Here is a 15,824-nt window from a genome sequence, read left to right on the forward strand (position 1 = left end):
TAATCCACTGAGCAAGGCCAGGGATCGAACCTGCAACCCCATGGTTCCTAGTCGGATTCGTTAACCACTGTGCAATGACAGGAACTCCCACACAATAACCTATTTCATTTTCACCAATAACCCTTTGAGGTGTAAATATTTTCATAAGCCATTTTATAGATGAGAAGTCAAGGTATGGGGTGAAGTAACGTTTCAGCTAGGAGGTGTGAAAATTTGGATCCAAGTTACTCATCTAAAGCCCATGCTCTTATTTATTTCTTTGTTTTTGTCTTTTAGGGCCTCTCCCGCAGCATATGGAGGTTCCCAGGCTAGGGGTCTAATTCGAGCTGCAGCCACCGGCCTACACTACAGCCACAGCAATGTGGCATCCGAGCCACATCTTCAACCTACACCACAGCTCTCAGCAACTACGGATCCTTAACCTACTGAGCGAGGCCCGGGATCGAACCCATGAACTCATGGTTGCTAGTCGGGTTCGCTAACTGCTGAGCCACAGTGGGAATTCCCTAAAGCCCATGCTTTTAAAAATTATGATATATTTACCACTCAAGGATGTAAGCTCATCGAAGCTTCAAAGTTCCTTATTTTCTGCTCACTGGTTCTGTGCTGTTTTCAACACAGAACTGAACATTTAAATAATACTAGAAAATTACACTTTACTATGTTAGATTCATTTGAACTGGTATATGTTTTTATTTATGTTAGTTATCTTATTTGGGAAAATACATATTTAATGTAATGCTTTTATTGAAAATTATAGTCATTCAGTTCTTAATGTATTTTAAAAATACATTTATCTTTATAACATTATATTTTAAAATCATATATAATTGTATCTTGTAGTAAGCATTAAGAATAACTGTTTATGTGAGTTTCTGTCATGGCTCAGTGGTAACGAACTGGGCTAGTATCCACAAGGACACGGGTTTGATCCCTGGCCTCGCTCAGTGGGTTAAGGATCCGGTGTTGCCGTGAGCTGTGGTGTACGCTGCAGACTCTGCTCGGTTCCTGTCTTGCTGTGTCTGTGGCATAGGCCGGCAGCTGCCGCTCTGATATGACCCCTAGCCTGGGAACCTCCATGTGGTGTGGGTGCAGCCCTAAAAAGATGTAAAAAAGAGAGAGAGAAAGAAAAAGAATAACTATTTACCATTGTAAGATGGAAAAATTACAGATCATAACTTAAAATGTAATGTATCTGCCAAAAAATGTTAAAGTATTAATACCTAGGTACAACCTGCCCTGCTTTGTCAAATATTAAGGCAAATGGTAGGAAGACAGAGCTTACACCATAAGGTTATTTTATTGTGATTTCACATGTACAGAATATCTGAAGAAACTTTGTATGTGATGCAGAAACTCGCTGTGAAATGATTTCTCAAGAAATTTGTCCACTTCGAAGTGTGCATTTAAATTGCTCTTCTTGTAGAATATGCACATAAATGTTGTCATTGTCAATATATTATATATATATCTCCATCATTTTATCATCTGAAAATTCGGTCACTATTTTGCATTGACCCTGGGGGAAAGGTATAGCGTACAAATATTATTAGTAGTTTGGTAGGAAGAAATTTAGCTCATTGGCCTTAATAGTAGCTCCTGAGAGAATAAACAATGAAAGGCCCAATTCAGTATGAGTTCTGTAGAATGTGAGTTTCAAGTGCTAGTTGACAGCACTCCTTCTCATTGAAGACCAAAATTAACACCTGAGTTTCACCTAGCACTGCAGAACCAAATATTCATTTTTTTTGTTTTTATCAAATTCTTCTGTATAAAAATACCTTCCGTGTAGCTCTATAACTAGAATCTAAATTAATGCTTAATTGCTAATAGCATGTTAATTATTCCTTAAGATTAATTCTGGGGAGAAATAGCATGTGAGAATTTTGAAAGGAAAATGAATGCTAGTATTGGTTTTCACATAGGACCCATAGTTTATTCAAAATTCATTGTCTTAATGTATTAAATACCACTTTATGTTTTTTGATTTCTTGAGGCTCAGTCTTTTTTTTTTTTCTTCTAAGGGCCATACCCACGGGATATGAAAGTTCCCAGGCGAGGGGTAAAATCAGAGCTGTAGCTGTCAGCCTACACCACAGCCACAGCAGCGCCAGATCCTTAACCCACTGAGCAAGGCCAGGGATCGAACCTGCATCTTCATGGGTACTGGCTGGGTTTGTAACGATGAGAAGTCCATCCGTTCTTTTATATTCATGATTTCATTTAGAGTTTACTGTCGACAAGAATTGCCCAGTGTTCTAATGCAGCCAGTTTTTCAGAGATGGTGGGCATGTCATTAGGAAGGCCGCGTAGGGGGAGGCGGCGTAACTTCACAGGCTGGTAGACGGGACGTCAGGCTCCGAGCCCTGGCGCCACATAAATGTTATCATTGTCATTCACTTCGTGGCTTTGAACAAATTGCGTATTTTCTACTTTATAAAAAGGATAATAGCTATTTCTAACTCACACGTATTGTATTTAAGAAATGAGATGTTATATAAAAGGTTGGTAAATTGCTGTACAATTTTCAGTTAATTAGAAGAGCATACTTCAGATGATTAATTCATATCATACTGAGCAGCTGATTTGGATGAACTATTTAAAAAGCCACCTAGATACGGATTTCTCTTATATTATTACCTTAAGTAGTAGCAAGGACATGCTTTACTTCATCCTGGAGAAAAGAAGTTGGAAAAAATTGTGAACATTCCTTCGAAATAAAAATCATTTCAGAGTAAAAAAGTCAATCTTGGAGTTCCCGTTGTGACACAGCGGAAACGAATCCGACTGGGAACCATGAGGTTTCGGGTTCGATCCCTGGCCTCGCTCGGTGGGTTAAGGATCCGGCGTTCCCGTGAGCTGTGGTGTAGGACGCAGGCGTGGCTCGGGATCCCGAGTTGCTGTGGCTGTGGTGTAGGCCGGCAGCTGTAGCTCCAGTTCGGCCCCTAGCCTGGGAACCTCCATGTGCCATGGGTGAGGCCCTAAAGCGATAAAAGACAAAAAAAAATCAACCTTTCATCTTTTAGGTGCTGTTTGCAAAAGTTTCCGTTGACATTCTCGCTGCCATTCCTGCTATACTGAGCACTTCGCTAGATTTGGGGTGGCAAAAGAAGAAATGTTTGTGTTGTGTCCCGAAATTAGTTACCATAAGCTGCATCAGTAAGCAGTGATCCTCTCCTGGGAAAACTCTGGTTCTAGAACGGACTTTGTTTTTTTGTCTTCCTACCGTACCTGTGGCATGTGGAGGTTCCCAGGCTAGGGGTCAAATTGGAGCTGTAGCCACTGGCCTGCACCACAGCCCCGGCCACAGCCAGATCCAAGCTGTGTCTGCAATCTATACCACAGCTCGCAGCAACGCTGAATCCTTAACCCACAGAGTGAGGCCAGGGATCGAACCTGCGTCCTCAAAGTTACTAGTCAGATTCATTTCTGCTGAGCCATGACGGGAATTCCTAGAACAGACTTTGGATATTCAGACACCCAGGCACCGTGAACTCAGAGTTGCTGTCCCATGGCCAGACAGCTCTCCAACAGAATTCCAGTTCAAGCTGTGAGGAAAGATTATTTTGCATATTCATTTTGTCTTATATCTCAATTCATAGATTATTTAAGGTTAATTAGTGTATCATGGTTTTCAGGGAAAATGAAATGTATTAACTATATCATGGAAATCATATTTTTAAGTTACATTTCTTGTAGCATCCTAAATTCTGGCTGTGTTTTGAATCTTACTCTCCCCTTAGGGAATGTTAAAGCTCATTCTTTTAATGAGTAGAATTCATATTACCTCTGGGATCTTGTTGCCTCAGCTGTGTTTCAAGACCTGGGTCCCAATAGATGGGCTTGCCAAAGTCACAGAGACAGGAAAGTAAGACTTGTGACTGAAAGAGTGTGTCACCAGTTGAGTGGTTAATTGCCTGTGTTGACATGAATGCTCCAGAAAGCAGTGTCGCATACACTGAGTTGCTCCTTTCTGTGTCAGTGCAGCGTGGTCACCAGTTGCTCCTCCCGTCCTGATCGTTGTGTTTCCTCTTCCCTTAGGATTCAACGTGGGCAGGAGTGCCGGCGGGCGATCTACGGTCAGGGAGATTAACCGGGATGCCTGTCACTTTCCTGGTTTTCCGGTTCTTCAGTCATTCCTTCCTAAACACACTAATGTCCCTGCCCTCTATTTCCTCCTCATGGCCTTGTTTCTGCAGCAGCCAGTTAGTGAGCTGCCCGAGAACCTGCAGGTCAGTGTGCCTGTCGTCAGCAGCCGATGTAAGCAGGGTTTCCAGGTAGGAATTATCTAGTAGGTGGAAGATCAATTACGCTTGCCAAAACGTCACCAGAGGGGGAGGGGTTGATCACAGTAAAACCAACTGGTTCTCCCCCTTTATCACATTTGGGATTTGGTTTGGAACATATGAATCGGAAAATAGCATCAAAAATTTTCCCCCGAGGAAGCCCTTTGTCCCTGTTTGGTCTTTTTCTCATTTTGGTTACTCTATGTGAAGACTTTGGATGATATTTTAATAGTTATCGAGAGAATTCTTTTGAGTAATGTTAATTTTATCTAGCAGTATAATTTCGTTTCTGTAGAATTAAAAACGAGGGGAGTAAGAGTTCCCATTGTGGCTCAGCAGGATAAGAACATATAGTGTTCGTAAGGATGCAGGTTCAATCCCTAGCTTCACTCAGTGGGTTAGGGGTCCAGCATTGCCCCAAGCTGAGGCTCAGGTTGCAGATGCACCTCGGATCTGGTGTTGCTGTGGCTGTGGTGTAGGCCAGCAGCTGCAGCTCCAATTTGAACCCTAGCTTAGGAACTTCCATATGCTGCAGGTGCAGCTATTTAAAAAAAAAAAAAAATGAATTTATGTACCATAAATTAATTGGGTGGGTAAGCAAGGATTCTTAACACAAGTTCTGATTAGAAAAATGTTTTTAAATTTTTTTTTAAGTCTTATTGAAGTATAGATTTTTTTTTTTCTTTTTTTGCTCTTTTTAGGGCCACACCCGAGGCATATGGAAGTTCCCAGGCCAGGGGTTGCATTAGATCTGTAGCAGTCGGCCTATACCACAGCCACAGCAACATGGGATCCAAGCCGCATCTTCAACCTACACCACAGCTCCCGGCAATGCCGGATCCTTAACCCACTGAGCGAGGCCAGGGATCGAACCTACATCCTGTTGGATACTAGTCAGGTTCGTTACCACCGAGCCACAATGGAACCTCGCAGAGTATGGTTAGTTTACAAGGCTGTGGTAATTTCTGCTGTACAGCAAAGTGACCCGGTCATACACATACACACAGCCATTCTCTCTGAGATTCTTTTTCCACATAGATGATCAGAGAATACCGGGTAGAGTTCTCTGCTGCACAGCACGTCCCCATTGGCCAATCATTCCATTAAAATTTTTCTTCTTTATTTTCTTTTTTTTTTTTTTCTTTTTCGGCCACCCAACCGCATGTGGAATTCCCAGGCCAGGGATCAGATCTGAGGCACAGTCGCTACCTAAGCCTCAGCTGTGACAATGCTGGATTCCTAACTCACTGTGCTGGGCCCGGGATTGAACCTGTGTCCCAGCACTCCCAAGGTGCCACCGATCTCATTGTGCCACAGCAGGAATTCCCAGAAAAATGTTTTTTTAATTCTTAGTGACAGTAAGACTTTTTTACCTGATTCCTAGTAATCTGGGAGTGTCGTGGATATCTCTATTTCACTTATGTTTCCAGCTCTGCAAAGACGGAGGAAGTTACTTTAGGCTCTGTTATACTTCCGCAGTAATGCCAAAATGCTATTCAGATCAGCTCTAGTAATTGACAGCCTGTTAAATGGAAAACACTACGTCCATACCCTTACATTAAATATCAAGATCCAGATTCCTTCTTAGCAGAGTTTGGTTTGATATGAGTTTCAAAATAAGCGTGACACTGCAGTCATAAAGTATTGTATAAAACAGTTATGAATAAATCTCCTCAAACTGATTTTTATTTTGTCAAATCTTAATCTGTATGTAATCTAAAACATTGCTGACAGAGTCGGGAGAAAAAGTAAGTTCAGCGTGCTTTTTGAAAAGGTCCTACTTGAAATCATCAGCCCTTTAATTTCATCACCTGGCTAATGAGCATGTGTTTTATTTTTGTTTTCTTTAGAGGAAAAAAGAAAATGATGTGTTTAACATAGGTACCTAAAATAGAGTGAACCCTAACATTCATTTTTTCTTACAAACGTCAAAATGAGTTTTAAAACGTAGGCGGGGCAAGCGCTGGGTCTCTCTTGGTCGTTGCTCACTTTGAAAAAAGCAAATCAGTTTCAAAGAAAAGTTAGCGTGTTAGCCGTTAGGAGCTTCTCTCCTGAGAGCTGCCCATGGCTCATCTTTCCTTTCCACCCCCTGCAGTTCGATTTAGATTCCATTTGGACGTTTATCTTTGGAGTTCCCGCCTCCAGTGGCACCGTGGTCTCGTCCATCCACAACGTCTGCACAGAAGCTGCCTTTTTACTGCTGGGGATGCTCCGCAGCATGCTGCACTCAGTGAGTGTCCTCCGTCCGTCCTCCCGCCTGGGACGGAGGGATCCTTGGGTAACACAAGTGTTTACCGCCCGGTGCCTGGAGCCTCAGCCACTGTTCTGTTATCTGTTGTGTAAGGGCAGACCGCGCCGTTCTTGGGACCCTGGTCTCAGGAGTTGGGTTCAGACCCCAGCCCTGGTACTTCAGACATGAAAATCTCCGTGGGCCTCAGTGTTCTCATGTATAAAATGTGGGGGGTAATAAATAGAATGTATCTCTTAGGACTGTGGTCCAGATTCATGCATTGGTGTAGACACAAAGCGCTTAACAATAGTGCCTGGTATAGAGTAAGTGGATCTCGAGGTTTCAGATGTTATCTGTGCAAGTTTTATTTTGTATTTGTTTCTTTGTTTTCTATGTTAATTATTTCTAACTTAGGAACAATTGAAAGGGTATTCTCTCTTACAGGAATACCGTGAATAATGACTTAGTCTGGTCACCCAATGTAGGATCACGTTGTAAGAGGAATCATTAACTAGGCTCTTTGGCTTGCGAGTACCTGACAAGTACGATTTACTCCCAGCTGTTGGTATGCCGTCTAAGAAAAGAGCGTGACTTTTACATGTATTGATTTAGAATGCTCTAGAAATTTTTTTTTGCTTTTTATTCATAAACAGTTATAAAAATCTAAGCTGAAGAAAAGCCACTCTCTTTTTCTGAGCAAGTACTGTTCAGATATATATATATATATATATTTTTTTTTTCTTCTTACTTGTTTTATCGTCATTATTGAATTGGGGTTTGTTTGTTTTTTTTTTTTTTTGTTTTTGTTTCTGTCTTTTTAGGGCTGGACCTGTGGCACATGGAGGTTCCCAGGCTAGGGGTCTAATCCGAGCTGAAGCCACTGGCCTACGCCACAGCCACAGCAACTCAGGATCTGAGCCTCATCTGCGACTTACACCACAGCTCACGGCAGCTGCAAGTCCTTAATCCCACTGAGCGAGGCCAGGGATCGAACCTGGATCCTCCTGGATTCTAGTCAGATTCGTTTCCACTGCGCCACGATGGGAACTCCCTGAATTGTTTTTAAGGAAACACAGCTCCTGTGTGTCTCCTTTATTCAATATTCTACTGTAACACTGCCCTACTTCTGACACTTCTGGTCACCACATATGTGGGAGGTTTTGGCACACTAGCTGGGTGTTCCAGATTCAATTCAGTTCTGCCGCTATCTACCTGGAAATGGCATCTCCTTCCATAGATGAAGGGCTCAGTCACACAAACCGCCCCCCAACCCGCCACCCTGCCTTCAGATGTCAGTCACAAGTCCACGTTGTCACCTGAGCTTCTGATCCTTCAGTTATAAACTGGAGGTTCCTGTGACTCAGGAGGAGGTTTTACTTCCTAGATGACCAGTTATTTATAAAAAGATGTTGCTCAGGAACAGCCAGATGGGAGAGAGGCAGAGGGCAGGGTGAGAAGGGGCCTGGGGCTTCCATGCCCACCCTGTCCCGCCAACCTCCCAGCACGGCCACGTGTCCACCAGTCCAGAAGCCCTCTCAACCCTGTGCTCTGATTTTTACGGCGGCTTCACGCCCGAGGCATGACCGATGAAATCCTTGGTCACTGGTGATTGAACTCTTTCCTCCCTGGAGCTTGTGGGCGAGCAGGTTAGGTTAACTGCCAACCTTCTGGTCCCAGGATTGGTTCCCCCGGCCAGTCTCCATTCTTAGATACTTTTCAGAAGTCACCTCGTCAACATAAACTCAGGTGTGGTTGAAAGGCCCTGGTTATGATCAGCAAAAAGACATTCGCAGCTCTTACCGCTTAGGAAGTGCCAGAGGTTTTCGGATCTCTGTGCCAGAAATGGGACAGAGGCTAAATATATGTTCCTCATTGTAAGTCGCAGCATCACAGTTGCATAGCTAGTAAGAGTATTTTTCTCATCATTCTGCGTAGTACAGTGTGAGGTTCAGCAAGGGGAAGTAATTTCCCGGTTTTTATTTTACTCCCTACTCTCTGGCACGATGAGCAGTGGGGGAGCTTTGAGGGTAAGACAGCCCCTGCTGGCACCAGCCCTATTCTTGTGGATAATGATGCGTCATCAAAACCACTCCCTCCAGTTCCTGAGCTGCGAGCACTCGAGGCGCTGGGCAAACTTCCTCTCAGTTTCTGGGCCATCGCCTTTGTTCTAGCTTGCTCCTAAGTTTGCTGGCCCGCGTGTTTGCTCCCGTGTGTGGCCTGTGAGCGCGCTGGACCAGCATCGTGTCTGGTGTGGGAGAGCAGTGGGTACCTGGCAGCCATGTCCGCTTCTCTAACGCGTCATTTCCCCCTTGTCCCCGCGCAGCCTTGGCAGTCCGAAGAGGAGGGATCTTGGCTGCGAGAATATCCCGTGACCCTGATGCAGTTCTTCAGATACTTGTATCACAACGTCCCAGACCTGGCCTCCATGTGGATGAGTCCAGACTTCCTGTGCGCATTAGCGGCCACCGTCTTCCCCTCCAACATCCGCCCTTACTCGGAGATGGTAGGAAACGGGGAGGAAGGTGTCAAAACTGGAATTAGTCCGCGCCGAGGGTTAGCAGATTTTGTTTTGTTTTGTTCTGTTTTGTTTGGCCCATCTTTGAAGCTTCTGACCAAGTTACAGGTTCATCGCTTTCTGCTTCACCCCTTACACCACTGTCTGGTGTCTGACTCCCCACACGCTCCCTCTGCTGTCCCCGAAATCACAGTGAACTCCTTCGGTTTCCTGTTTTCATTTACCGCCCTCTTCTGAGTCCCTCGTTGGTGACGTCCCTCCCCAGGTAGTTGTTGATCCGGTTCTTATGACGTGTGATGATAGCTATGTAGTTACGCGGCTTGGTTACAGAAAATCAAGTCAGACCGAATTGATTTCCGCTTCATTTGTCCCAGGAATGAGCCAGGTCCTGGATTGAGCCTTTATAAATTAATTACAGGACTGGTTATCTTTATAAGGCATGAAATGTATATTTGTCCTATTTAGTTTTTTGTATTTTGTTCAGCTGGTATTTTTCATATTTTGTGCCAACTTAAGTAAAAAGTTACTAGATTGTAGTCATATATGGTATAGATACGTCTTTTGTCCTTTGAAACAAACCCAAGGCCAGTTATTCCTCTGTAGTACTTCAGAATTTCATTATGTTTCTTCTTATTTCTACCACTTACTCTAGAGCCTAGAATAAAGTACGTTCTTCCTCCTAATTTTTCTTCATGTTCGAAGGTAAAATACACATTTTACAGTTGTGGGGACCTTTAGGAGAAAGACACGTATAGCACGTGACCTTAATGCCATGGGTTATTTATAATTGCAAAATCCACATTTTTGGTAATAATAGGCTTTTAGTAATATCTCTGTTTTTTCCTTATCAGTATCTTGGAATCTGTCTTCCCGTCCTTCTTTCGTTTCTCTGTTGACTCAAAATTGGCACTAGTTTTGTTGTTTTGTTTTGATTATTTAGTTGGGCTTTTTTCTCTTTAAATATGCAAAAATGGATCAGCCCTTAGGTGCAACCATTATGCCCCATCTTTATGTGAAATTCTATGACACTTGACTTCAGGGGGTATGTTTGAAAATGCAAATACAGTCGTTCTCATTTTGTTATTTATTTATTTCAAGTGCAGTCATCCCTGAGTTCCCTAATGGCCTAGCAGTTAAGGACTCGGCATTTACACTTCCGTGGCTTGGGTCCCTGCTGTGGCTCAGGTTTGATCCCTGGCCCAGGAACTTCTGTATACCGTGGGTGTGGCCAAGACAAAAACAAAATCAACATAAAGCATTTATATGACTAGGAGCCAGTCCGTAGGTTAATGTTAGAAAGTGCACGTGTTGAGGAATCGTGACGCTTGGTGCCCGGTTAGCACCCTGAAAAGGGAGGGCGGAAGTGAAGCAAAGCGAACTGCACCTTGTAAAGCTTAATAGGAGCTAAAGGTTGAGGGAAAATACTGTTGCTGCCATAATTTTTTTTAAATGATTTTCATTTTTTCCCTCATAGTTGGCTCACAGTGTTCTGTCAGTTTTCTCCTGCACGGCAGAGCGACGCAGTCCCTCATACACGTGTACATGCTTTGTCTCACATTGTCCTCCTCACGCTCCATCACAAGCGACTAGATGTGGTTCCCTGTGCCACACAGCAGGGTCTCATTGCTTATCCATTGCAAAGGCAATAGTTTGCATCTATTAGCCCCAGACTCCCCGTCCATCCCACTCCCTTCCCCTCCCCATTGGCAACCACTAGTCTGTTCTCCAAGTCCAGGAGTTTCTTTCCTGTGGAAAGATTTGTGCCGTATATTAGATTCTGGATATAAGTGCTATCGTATAGTATTTTTTTTCTGACTACTTCACTTAGTATGAGAGTCTCTAGTTCCATCCCTGTTGCTGCAAATGGCATTATTTTGTTCTTTTTTATGGCTGAGTAGTATTCCATTGTGTATATGTACCACATCTTCTTAATCCAATCATCTGTGGATGGACATTTAGGTTGTTTCCATGTCTTGGCTATTGTGAATAGTGCTGCAGGGAACATACGGGTGCATGTGCCTTTTTCAAGGAAAGTTTTGACCAGATATATGCCCCAGAGTGGGATTGCTGGGTCATATGGTAGTTCCATATTTTATAATTTGCATTTTAGGAAACATGGGAGTAAAACTATCAAATAAAATGGAATGTGACTCGCATGTGTGTCCACTTGATTTTGTTAGGTGACTGATCTCGATGATGAAGTGGGATCTCCCGCGGAAGAATTTAAAGCATTTGCAGCAGACACGGGCATGAACAGGAGCCAGTCAGAGTACTGCAACGTAGGGGTCAAGACGTATCTGACCAATCACCCAGCTAAGAAGTTCGTTTTTGACTTCATGCGCGTCCTGATCATAGACAACCTCTGCCTTACACCTGCCAGCAAGCAGACTCCACTCATCGATCTTCTGTTGGAGGTAGAGACAACGAAATGCATTGACAGCTCTTTGAAATGGTTTTTCTAGCCAGAACAGTAATAACCCAGCAGGTTTTATGCCAAGTGCCTTTCAGGTTTCTAACTCTTTGGGGTAGAAAGGCCGAACATCTCCTGGGCTCTGGGCATTTTTTTTTACCCCCAGCGTGCTAATATATGCCCCGTTGATGTGCTTCTCTTCTTTCTCCTCCTCTTGTCATGTCCTGAATTCAGTCCTTTATCGCCCTTTCCCTAGGGCAGGAATTGGCAACCTTTGTCTATAAAGGGCCAAAGAGTGAATATCTTAGGCTTTGTGGGCTGTACAGCCTCTCAGGACGACGCCACGCTGCAGCCGTGGTTAGGAGGCAGCCACGAACAATACGTAGTAAACGAGTGAGTGTGTTCCAGTCACACGTTATTTACAAAAACAGACCTGGGCAGGATCTGGCCCGTGGGCAGAGGTGTCCCAACTCCTTCCACTGTCACCTGCAGCCGCAGTGTCCCCTCAGCTTACAGCGCCGACCTCAGTCCCCCCTTAGGATCACTTCCAGCATCCTTGGGGCCAGAGACCTGGTGCCTTGCGCCTAGGGGCTGCTCAGGAGGCCCTTACAGAATCCTCCCCAGGGCAGCAAACTTGTAGATTGCTTGGTGTCTTCGCTCCGGCCGCTGTCGCAAAATACCATCCACAGGGGGGCTTCAGTAGCAGACAATTTCTCACAGTTCTGGAGGCTGAGAGGTCTGGCGTCGGGAGGCCGGCTCAGTCGGGGTCTGGCAAGGCCTCTCATCCTGGCTTACGGATGGCTGCCTTGCCCCCGCGTGGCAGAGAGCTCGGGTGGTCCTTCCTCTTCTTGTAAGAGTGTGAATCGCCTCCTGGGGGCTTCCCCTCGTGACCTCCTCCAAACTGAATGCCCTCCAGAAAGCTCCACCTTTTAATACCCTCACATCGAGGGCTAGGGCTTAGCTTAGGAATTTTGGAAAAAGGACAAAAATGTTTAGTCACTTGCACTTGCTCATTCTGCCGATAAGTGGTGAGAATCACCTGGTGCATCAGAAACAAACCCTAAGTGGCCACACTGCTAGCTCTGCCAAAATCTCAAGAAAAAGTAAAAGATCGCAGAAATGCGTCTGATATATTCTTCACTCTTTTGGCCATTTCATAGAAATAGGGTCAAGGAGTACGTGCCAACGCTCTGAAAATACTGTTAGCAAAATTAGCAAAAGACGAATTGCTCTTCTCTCTGAGGAACTTCCTACAAGCTGCTTAGCAGTTTGACAACTAAACCTGCACTTTCTCTGCTCCCTCTAGTGGCTGAAACAGTTAACTTTTTATTTGAAACCGTCAAACCCCAGTGGATGTTTCATCTTATTCATGTGAAAAGATCTAAGTTAGATCAATTAGAAGAAATCACTGATCATGCTAAACATTTTAACCAGGACCACAGTGTTTAATGTTGGCAGGAAAATAACTGATTTTTTTCAGTAAGTCATAGATTTCTTGGGGAAATTCCTAGGTAGAATTTAAAAGTATGCCTAGGAGAGCTTGTCCTCTCTGGAAATTTTAAAAATAAGAAGAGAAGTAACTAGTATTTTAGTGCATGGAGTCAGAATTTGAAGCATTCTATGCCAAATAAAATAGTTTTCAGAGAATTAACAGAATAAATTTCAGAAGAGATGTATGTTAGCGTAACTGAGCCAAAAAATTAAATACACATATGTAGGAGAAATGAGGTGAAGACTGATACGATTCAGTCTTGTAGGTGTCCAAATAGCTAATTAACTGGCGGTGGGTAAATTATATAATCATGTCTTATTTTCATTTTCTGTATTTTTCGGCAGAGAAAGTTTGATATGATATGAATTAACCTTGAGGTAGCATGCATATTACTGGGGACACTAATTTACCCTACAGTGAAACTGTATCTGATTGTCCTAGGGAGTCAAGGATGGTAGGGTGTTTTTGTTTTTTTTTTAGGAAAAATGAGGGAGGAGTCCCCGTGGTCTAGGGATTAGGACTCAGGGCTTTCACTGCTGAGGTCCGGGCTCAGTCTCTGGTCTGGGAACTGAGATCCACATCAAGCCACCGCACTCTGTGGCCCAAAAAAAGGAAGAATCAGGAAATATCAAAATTGAGTTTTCCTAAGTTGATTGTTAACGCCTTCCAGTTAGAGACCAACTTCCATGGGCCCCTTTATCTCTCATAAAATTAACTCAGTGCCTCGGTGTGTTCTTAAAGTTTTTTTTTGAATCATTTAACTATAACTCCATCCTTGGCAGTTCCCAAACAGCAAGATATGATATCATATCTTATAAATCTAGTAAGATATAAATTAGCTTAAAAAAGTAATGCTTTGAGCAGTTCCCGTCGTGGTGCAGTGGTTAACGAATCCGACTAGGAACCATGAGGTTGCGGGTTCCATCCCTGGCCTTGCTCAGTGGGTTGAGGATCCAGCGTTGCTGTGGCTCTGGTGTAGGCTGGTGGCTACAGCTTCGATTGACCCTTAGCTTGGGAACCTCCACATGCCGTGGGAGCGGCCCTAGAAATGGCAAAAAGACAAAAAAAAAAAAAAGAAAGTAATGCTTTGAGGAACTTCAAATCTTATCACTCACAGAGCACACGTACCAAGAGACTTGGGGAAAGTGCTGCTGCACTTCACGTCTCCCTGTGGTGTAAAAACATAATTCACCAGAGCATGACTGTGGATGTTACGAAGTCTTTATCTCTGAAGAAATTCAAGAAAAGAATTTGCCATTTGCCTACATGAAGAAAGGGGTTTGAACCCACTGGTTTTCAGTCTGATATGCTCAAGCCAGGCCATTTTCAGTCTTATGGTGGTTGGAATTCCGTCATAAGAGTGTCTGCTTACTTGGTTATATCTGCAACGCGACGTGTGAAATGATCTTTCTTAGTGACCCCTAAAAATAAAAGATCCCCATTAATACAAACTGGCTGGAGTGCGAGGCAGGCCAAATACAAGGGAGGCAGTGTGGTGTCACAGCAAGACCTGGTTTTGAAGTCTGTCCCTGTTGTTTACTGTATAAGCTTTTTTTTTTTTTGGTCATTTTGCCTTTTCTAGAGCCGCATCCACGCCATATGGATGTTCCCAGGCTATGGGTTGAATCGGAGCTGGAGCCGCCGGCCTACGCCAGAGCCACAGCAACTCGGGATCCAAGCCGCATCTGCAACGTGCACCACAGCTCACGGCAACACGGGATCCTTAACCCACTGAGCAAGGCCAGGGATCGAACCCGAAACCTCATGGACCCTAGTTAGATTTACTAACCACGACAGGAACTCCTGTATAAGCTTTTTAATCTCAACTGAGCTAGATTCATTCTCTAGAGAGTGATGTTACGTATTGCCTCCCCTGCACGATTGTTGTGGGAGTTAAATGTCTGTCCATCACCCAGCAAAACTCTTTTGAGAAATTAGACGTGCACGGCTTCCAGCTGTGTGACTTGGCCGCTCAGTTCTCTTCCCCCGTACAGGTTGCCCATCTTTAAAATGGTAGAAAAATAGAGCCTGTCTCTGAGGGCTGTGAGAATTAAATAAGATACTGCACTTCAGATTTATAACACATGCCTGGCACATCCGACTTTCTCAAAAGTTAAGCGGCCTGTGTTGGCTTCTACAAGGGCATCCCGTGACTCTCCCCCCGGCCCCCCTCCCTCAGTGTCACCACCAGGCGTCTTGAACGGCCAGGTGGGTCACTGCCTGTGGCAGCAGAAGTTAAGTACCTGAGAACAGATACGAACGTGTTGGTATCTGTGATGAAACTAAGGCTGCCAGGAAGAGGGTGCTCATCTGATGCTGTTTGGCGTCGTCCGAGTTCCCTGCCTTCTACCCCAGCCGTCTTCTCAGGACCTCCCCATGCACATCAGCGGCCCCCCGCCCCGTGACTGCAGAGCAACCAACCGATAAAGTGGCCAAAGTGGGCAGAGAGCGCGCTGTGAGACAAGGGAGAGGAAAGAACCAGTCAGGAGGAATTCCGCAGCCAGCGGGGCAGAGCTCCAGGGCCTCTTCTTTAAAGGCTGTAGCTGGAGTTCCCGTCGTGGCGCAGTGGTTAACGAATCCGACTAGGAACCATGAGGTTGCAGGTTCCATCCCTGGCCTTGCTCGGTGAGTTCAGGATCCGGCATTGCTGTGAGCTGTGGTGTAGGTTGCAGACGAGGCTCAGATCCTGTGTTGCTGTGGCTCTGGCGTAGGCCGGTGGCTACAGCTCCAATTAGACCCTAGCCTGGGAACCTCCATATGCCATGGGAGCGGCCCAAGAAATGGCAAAAAAAAAAGGTGAAAATAAATAAAGGCTATAGCTGGTTGTAGAGACCGCTGACTGCCGACACCACTTACCCCCAAGCCACGGCGCTCTCAGCCAGGGCTGCAGA

General features: G+C 44.6%; 1 protein-coding gene across 1 annotated transcript in view; it reads left to right on the forward strand.

Annotated features, from left to right (window-relative positions):
• Positions 1-15,824, forward strand: part of WDFY3 (WD repeat and FYVE domain containing 3) — a 274,276-nt gene that overhangs the window by 188,125 nt on the left and 70,327 nt on the right. The window contains 4 exon segments of the mRNA XM_021101795.1: positions 4,042-4,277; positions 6,382-6,516; positions 8,840-9,019; positions 11,212-11,445. Coding sequence (XP_020957454.1) covers positions 4,042-4,277; positions 6,382-6,516; positions 8,840-9,019; positions 11,212-11,445 — 785 coding nt within the window.

The sequence above is a fragment of the Sus scrofa genome, chromosome 8 (assembly GCF_000003025.6).
Source record: "Sus scrofa isolate TJ Tabasco breed Duroc chromosome 8, Sscrofa11.1, whole genome shotgun sequence".
NCBI classification, from domain to species: Eukaryota; Metazoa; Chordata; class Mammalia; order Artiodactyla; family Suidae; genus Sus; species Sus scrofa.